The sequence below is a fragment of the Calidris pugnax genome, unplaced genomic scaffold (genome assembly GCF_001431845.1).
Source record: "Calidris pugnax isolate Ruff unplaced genomic scaffold, ASM143184v1 scaffold231, whole genome shotgun sequence".
Taxonomy (NCBI): domain Eukaryota; kingdom Metazoa; phylum Chordata; class Aves; order Charadriiformes; family Scolopacidae; genus Calidris; species Calidris pugnax.
The window spans coordinates 538,328-546,394 of record NW_015090996.1 but is presented as its reverse complement, the minus strand read 5'-3'; the positions used below and the strand labels follow the sequence as shown (position 1 = coordinate 546,394).

The following is an 8,067-nucleotide window of genomic DNA, read 5'->3' as shown; positions in this document are numbered from 1 at the left end:
GGGCCGGGGCGCTGCCGCCGCTTAGTCTCCCCTAGTGCGCGGTTCTAGAGGCGGGTAGGCTGGGGGCACGCCTCCTCGGTGGCTGTTCCCTCCCCCGGTTCCTTTTACCTGCCTGCGGCGCTCCCCGCTCCCGCCGCCGGCCCCGGGGTAAAGGGGGGGATTAACAGCCGTTAACGCTCTGGCGCGCGCGGCAGGGGTGGCGGCGCGCGCGGGCGGGCGGCGTGAGGCGGCCCCGAGGGCGGCTGTGGCGGCCTGGCCTGGCCTCCCTTCCCCTCCCCGGTCCTGCTCTCCCCTCCCCGGCCCGGTCCTCGTCTGCTCTTGCCCGGGACTCGGGGAGTGCGGGAAGTAGCGGGAGTTGAGCCCCGCACCCGGCGTGGTTGCTCAGAGTAACCCCGGGGGTGAGGCGTGTGGGGAGCGTCTTCTGCTCTCCGTTCACCCTGGTGGCTTGAAGCCCGGCTTCCTGAAGCCGTAATCCCTCCATTGGTATTTCCCCCCCCCCCTCCCGGTTTATAGTTTACCGGGCTGAGATTGCGTGGTCAGTACACGGGGATAACCGCGTTTATCCGCGCCTGGCAGGTTAAGCCCCAAAGCAGCGTTGCCTCCCCGGCAGGAGGAATGTACAGCCGCAGGTTAAACGCGATTAATCCCATGGCTTGGTCCTGTGCTGGGAGCATTCCCTTTGCGTATTTCTTGTTTATCTTTTACTCCACGCAAAGCAAAACGCCGTTTTGGAAATTAAAGTGCTTGGGGTGGTCTGTCGATGAGAACCCATTTTCATAATTGCAGTCTAAGATAAGGCAGAGTCTTGAAACTTACTAAACAGTGAAAGTCATGTATATTTCCCTCTGAAGGCCATACTTTCTCCGTCAGGGCAGAGAGAGACACTTTTCAGCCTTCTCCTGACCCAACGGAAGGTGCCAAATCTGGGAAAAAACAAAGCTTTCTGATGTGTTACCGTTACAAAACTCCGATTGATAGCACCAGCTTTTTCAAACATCCTTTTAAATTAGTGTGAACACAAGGTTTTCTGCAGGCACATCTCAGCTGGTAGGAAGCTACTGCACTTTTAGTAGTGTTTATTTGATATGCAAGTGTTTAGGTATTTATATTGTCATAATAAAGCTGTCTCTCAGTTTTCTGGACTTAAATGCTGAGTTTTCATGAATAAAAACAGATTGTTTTTTGATGTCACATTTGTCATTAGTGAAAAGGAACAGATTCAACTCAGTGTTGTTTTGCTGTATAATTCTGAGGTGAACCTTTTTCGGATCTCGAAGTAGTGATACCTACAGATAGCTTTAGAAACCCAAGATTTCCCACATGATGACTGATCTCCTCTAAAAGATGAGAAGTAAACAAGACCTGATGTTCTGCTTGTTTTCAGCCACTGAAGAATACATTCACTTTTTACAATACAGAAAAAAGAGAGGGATTTAGTTCATAAAAATCCTGGAGTGTGCAATTATATTTTGTCAACTCACCTTCCTAAATGGTCCTGATTATGTAGGAAATTTGTCACTTCCCATTGTGTGGTACAGATTCTGCTCCGTTATGGTACAGGTTTTATATGGTTTTGGGTTTTTTTTAGTGAACAATAAAAGTGGTGGTTTTTTTGTGAATGGTGGTCTTTGTGGCATGTTTTGCATTTTTTTTTTTTTTTTTTAGTAATCAATAAAAGTGGGGTTTTTTGTGAGTGGTGGGCTTTGTGGCATGTTTTGTGTAGAGAATTCCTATGTTATGGATGCAGAATGTAGCAATAGAGAATTCCTATGTTATGGATGCAGAATTCACTCAAGTGAATATGATAAAAATATTGTGAAAAGAGCAAGAATTTAATATAATAATAAATACAGATGGAATATTAGAGAAGAGCAAATCAGATTATTTTCAGGAAGGTATACTAATAAATACAGATGGAATATTAGAGAAGAGAAAATCAGATTATTTCAGGAAGGTACATAGTAATTCTTGGAAAGTTTGGGCTTTGTGATTTTGTTTTCCTGGTTATTCCTGATGGCTGGAATATGCCACTGTTCCAAGTATGTATTTTTGTTTTTCCTGGATTGCTTTATATTTACTAACATAGAAGAGATCAAATCTGATAGGGCACAAATGCATCTTAGAAGATTAATCTTAGTGATAACTCAGTGTATTCAGAATGGGGCACTGTGGTTGCTGAACTTTGATGTAAGATTAAATCTATCCTATTTTAAGGTGAGATTATACTGAGTAAACAGCCTTGTTCTTCCCCTTGTTGATTAATGATCTATATTTACACAAGTCTAATAGTTGCTTTCAGGCAGCATGTCAAAGGTTATGTAATTCTAAATTGGAAATGTGTATAAAATAATAGCACTGTCATTAGAGGACTTTATCTCTTAATTTTATTGCCACAGGAGGATCGACTTCTGTATAAATAGAGGTAAATAGAAGATGATGCACTCACTGATGAATTAAGCAAATCTATGCATTCTACAGATGGTGCTGGTAGACATGAGGTGAGCCTGGCCTTTGGAAAGGTGTTTGCTCCATTATAAGCATAAGTATCTGCAAAATTAATTAAATTAATTTACCTATAGTTGTTGTTTGTTTTTTTTTTTTTTTTTGTGGTGTGATTTATTTAACCTTTGACCATAAAATCATTTACATACTTGGAAAAAGTATGCACCTCACGTATTTTGCTGTGCTGTTCTATATTCTGTCATATTTTATGTTTTAAACTTAAGAGCACTTCAGCATTTCATTTGTTGTTTGTATTTGGTTTTTCTGAGGAGCAGCTGAAATCATGCAACTAGTCATAAGAGACTTTTCCATTTTCCAGCAATCCTCAGTAAATGATTAAAGTTATGGAGTCTGTATTTTATAACTATTTAGTTTTCTACTCTATCAAATTATATTTTCTAGCCAATTGTGAATCAACTACTTGAAAAGCAGCACTTAATAACTATAGTACTTTTAAAACAGCCTTCTGGTATAACTAAGTGTAAATTGCAAAAGCAGATTTATTTTTCAATAATATTTTCTGTTTTTATTTCTTGTAAGAAGTGTTATTTCTAACTGTTAATGTTTTAGTTGCGACAGTAAAGTTTTCCCTTATGAGTCAAAACATATTTTAGTTAGTCGAAATATTGCTACCTTGTCGGTGATGTGATGAAGCATATTACAAACCAAAACTTTTGTTGTTTTTCTTTCTCCAAAGTCCCTTCTGGTCATCCTTGATCATTTCAAACAGCCTTAGATTGTTGGATACTTGGTAAATGAAATAGACCGGGGAAAGAAGCGAGTAACACTGTGAAAGGGACATGAGAGTGATCTGAGGGTACTGCAGTGCAGATACCTGGGGATGGAGCTGTAGCCTCAGCTCTTTCCTGTAACACTAAGATATATGTGCCCTGAAGTGATTTTTAGTGTTGAGGCCGTGAAGTATGTTTGGGCCACTTTAATGCTATTAAACTCTTAGCCGTAAATCAGAGTGGCTGCGTGCTAACTGCCTGTTAATTATAATCCATACTAACTCCTAAACCCAGGAATTGCTTGGGTGAGTGTTCGGTGGCTTGGACCAAAGAGGTGCCAAGGATAATGCAACCATGTAGCCTGGCAGTATTTAATGCTACGTCTTAATTAACTAGGATAGATGTAGTCTGGGTGTCTGGTCAATGTGAGCTAGTGGTGTCTAACAGGAGGTGTTACCTCGGGAGAACTTGGAGCTATCAGGGAGGTCGGTGTGATAGTTTACTGCATGGAAGGCTAAGGGGAACGTAACACATTCGTAGAGAGGTAGGTTTCATTAGTTCCTCTGTTTACAAAACAGCTTTTGTATTAAAGTTTTTTGTAAAACATTCTGAATTTTCTTGATGAAAAGATAAAGCCGTGTAATATTTTTATTTGCCTTCCAGCTTTGTTTGGATTGGATTTGTAGGCTTTTTTCCACAACCAGGAGGGCCTAACATTTTTTTCTGTAGATAAATGAGTTTCATGTAATTGCTTGTCTGCTTTACGCAAAATACAAATGCTTTATGTAAACATAAATATTTAGAGATCTGTAACAAAGTTAGATTTGTTGGTAGATACTAATCTTTGTATTGAAAGCTATCAGCTGGCTGCAGTGTGACTTCCTTGATGATGCTGTCAGGATAGGAACCTGATTAGAAAGGCTTCAATATAAATGGCTTCATGGGTCATTATTATTTAAATAAGCTGTAGGTATTTTTAGAAGACTGGAAGGACTACAGTATTGAAGTATTTGGCTATTGCTCAGAAATATGTAGCTAATTAAACTGCTATAGTGTTGTTTTTTATTTACTCTCAAATAACAAGTCTCAGATGGATGCTGAGAATCCTGGGCTGAGATATGATGGCAGAGAACTTTTAATAATTTAGACACATAGTCTAGAAATAAATACTTCCCTAAAAGACCTGTACTCATCCTTGATGTTAATTAGCATGCATTCAATTGTTAGCTTCGAGTCTATGGAGCAGTTATGTTAACAAAAGTTGTTAATTACTTTAAATAGAATGGTGAATTCTGAGGAAGAAGCAGCTGGTGTGTTGTCCCACTTCTAACTGAGGACTGAAAATGCCAGCAGGTAAGAATACTTTGTGTTTGATTTCCAATACATATTCTATAGCCAGAACTAGATGCAAACGATAGAAGTTACTTCTGTCTATAAATTTTTACTGCTGCATTGGCTCCGTTTTGAGTCCACGTTTATAGCTGATTTTCAAAGTGTTGTTATTTTTTTAAATATTCTTATTGTAAATTTTAGGGCTTTTGTAAAAATCGTTAATTACAACGGTAAATATGCTATAGCTGAGGATTCAACAGCCTTTTTCAGTGGTGTGCCAGATTGCTTTTTTTAGTTTTTCAGCTACAAATTAAGCATTACCTTAGGGGGGCTAGAACACCTACTGCTTCAAAGGATGAAATGCTGCTGATGGCAGTATCGTGATTCACAGGAAGGCAAGGGCTCTCAACTCCAGATGATTTCAGACCCATGCCTGCTGCTGCCTCTTACTATCTCAGGTTGATCCTTCTCTGGGTTCTAGATTCCATAAGAATTCTGTACAGATTTTGTAAGAAATCTGCCAGATTCTGTAAGAACCCAGAGCTGCTGTTTCTCCTGGAGACCATGTGTCACCTTTGTTATCAATGTGAATTTCTCAGTAAATTTTCCCTGATAAACTCTGCCAGATTCTGTAAGAACCCAGAGCTGCCGCTTCTCCTGGAGATGATGTGTCACCTTTTATCAATGTGAATTTCTTGGTAAATTTTCCCTGATAAAATAATTCTTGTCCTTTGCAATTTTGAAGCACGATAACACTTTTTTTTTAGCAGTGGTGATTATTGAGCTAGTGAATCATACTCTAGTTTTCTTTTTGCAGTTGAAAGTGAGGCAAAGGCAAAAACCAAAGTCCGCTTTGAGGAAATCTTCAGGCGCCATGCTGGCCTGACAGAAAGAAATAAATCAAAGAATAAGAAGTTTCAGTCTCAAGAGAATATCGTGGTGAGTTTGAACACATGCAAGCTTTGTTTGGTTGCCTTCCTTAATGAAATAAAGATCAAAAAATATATTGTAGAAAGGAGATGTAGGCATTTTAAAAAGAAATAATAAAACACTAGTGTTTTGGAATTACCTAAAAACACTTAAAATCACAGTGAACTGCATCACAAGTTAGTGGTATGCACACAAATTGAGAAGCGCTTTTAGGATCAGTGTGGAAGCCTGACTTTACAGTTTACTCATTTAGAGTTTGCCAGTACTTTTTTTTTTTTTTCCATTCACGTTTTACGGAGAAGTTTTAAGATTTTCAAATTCAGTATTCACTTCAGTGTATGAATGTGGAAGTGAATGTTCATTCTTTATTGGAATAGTTTTATTGAACTCAGTATTGTTACGCCGATAGGTAATTTTGTATTTAGATTGACAAATTGAAGTTGGTATTTGGATTTTTTTTTTATTTTGCATTCTTTGAAGTATATGGTATTTAGTCAATACAAAGAGTCAATGTTATATCTAAAATATAGGATAGACAAGTTAGAGGGTGTTTTTTTCCTTTTTTTTTTTTTTCCTGGCATATGTGTAAATATAAGACTAAGTTCTTCTTTGGCTAGGTTTACTTTTTTGATGAAACGTGAGTTTTTAAATCTGTGCCTTATGATACAAGTATTTTTGAGCACATAATTGTATGTTCATGTGCAATGACATATTACTCATAAATATTTTAAGCTTACTTTGGTTTTAAAATTGGCTTCCATTCCAGAAGTCTCTGATGTAAAACACTAGTGTTTTGGAATTACCTAAAAACACTTAAAATCCCAGTGAACTGCATCACAAGTTAGTGGTATACACACAAATTGAGAAGCACTTTTAGGATCAGCGTGGAAGCCTGACTTTACAGTTATGTTGAAGCTGTAGATTTTTACCAATCAAAGCACAAAACCAATATGAATTTGAGGGGACCTTAAGGTGTATTAAAACCTGAAACTGACCATTTTTGAATATTTTCTTAAACGTGGCAAAGTTGCAAGAGCTCAGGTTGGTATTTTCCATGCTGGTTGCATTCAAGTAGAAAATGCTGTAAAAGCTTCAGCATAATAACCAGTCATTTCTTTGTAAGAAATAAACGTGTGTGGGAGGGGAAGAGGAGGTAGATGGAGAAGGTTGGCTGGTTTTGTTCCAGTCTTCTTCACTTTATATAATTTCTCTCTATAGAGTTTCACATATCTTGAAATACTGTGAAATTGATCAGTGTCATGCGCTTGCCATAAATGGTCTCCCAGTTTTGATCAGAAACAGGTCATGATTGAGAGCATATTTCATCTGGAAATGTTCCAGTCTGATGTTTTCTTTTGTTTTTACCGAACCTAGCCTTTCTTAGATTAATAAAACTTTTCCATCATGGTCCACTGTTTCCTTGAAACCCGAGTTTTGGAGCTGTAGCAGGTTGCTGTGATTTTAAACAGCAGAAGTAATGGTAAGGAGACAGTTTGCCCACTTAGCAGGAGAGAAAGGAAGCAGCCTGACTCAAAGAGGAAAGGCTGATGTCAGTCAGGCAGGACAAGTTTGAAGTCACAACTGACAGGAATGAGGGGCTTTTAGTGGAGATGGAAATGGGTATAAGCTGTGGCCAGTGAAAGGTCTACTTTGTTGTTGAATAGGTTCAGTAGGTATGAGACCTGAAGGCATGGCTGAAAAACAAGCAATTGGGACACAGTTGTGCCTCCTACTACAAGGGCCTAGAAGACAAATCATATGAAGAGCGGCTGAAGGAGCTGGGGCTGTTTAGTATGAGGAAGAGGAGGCTGAGGGGAGACCTCATCACTCTCTACAACTACTTGAAAGGACACTGTAGAGAGGTTGGGGCTGGTCTCTTCTCACAGGTAATTAACAATAGAACGAGAGGGAACGGCTTCAAGCTCCAACAGGGTAGGTTTAGACTGAACATTAGGAAAGAATTTTTCACCGAAAGAGTGGTCGGGCATTGGAACAGGCTGCCCAGGGAGGGGGTGGAGTCACCATCCCTGGCTGTGTTTAAGGGCCGTTTAGATGCAGTGCTAAGGGACATGGTGTAGGGGAGGACTTTGTAGAGTAGGGGAGATGGTTGGACTCAATGATCCCAAGGGTCTCTTCCAACCTCAATGATTCTATGATTCTAAGTTGTTAGAATGAGGCAAGCCTCACACCAGGCAATGCCCAGGCTGTTTTGCCCAAATAGATTAATCTATCCAAAGTCAGCGTGAAAATTACTGAGTTTATTTAGTTCAGCCTAGATTTCAAGGGGATGTTTAACTGGGAAAATGTCAGTGAAGTTTTCTACTAGGTGAAAAGCAAGATCCCATTTTGTGGAGGCAAGAATTTCTTCCCTAGGCTGTAGTCTGACCAGTTTCCAATATTGGGATGGGCACACATTTATAACTACGGTTTTGTATTCAAGGCAGGGCTGCAGCAGATTTATCCATTTGAAACTTTTTACTTCCCACGTCATTGAGTCCTCTCCTTCCCTTCCTTCATCAGGCCCCAGAGAGCAGGCTGGTGTCTGGAGTTTCATGAGGGTACAGGTACTAGC

General features: G+C 39.6%; 1 protein-coding gene across 1 annotated transcript in view; it reads left to right on the top strand.

Annotated features, from left to right (window-relative positions):
- The first annotated feature begins 117 nt into the window (after positions 1-117).
- Positions 118-8,067, top strand: part of AHI1 (Abelson helper integration site 1) — a 143,928-nt gene continuing 135,978 nt past the window's right edge. Inside the window, exons 1-4 of the mRNA XM_014955384.1 lie at positions 118-147; positions 2,397-2,498; positions 4,515-4,586; positions 5,383-5,504. Of these exons, the coding sequence (XP_014810870.1) occupies positions 4,577-4,586; positions 5,383-5,504 (132 nt within the window). The 5' untranslated portion in view covers positions 118-147; positions 2,397-2,498; positions 4,515-4,576. The remainder of the gene's footprint in view (positions 148-2,396; positions 2,499-4,514; positions 4,587-5,382; positions 5,505-8,067) is intronic.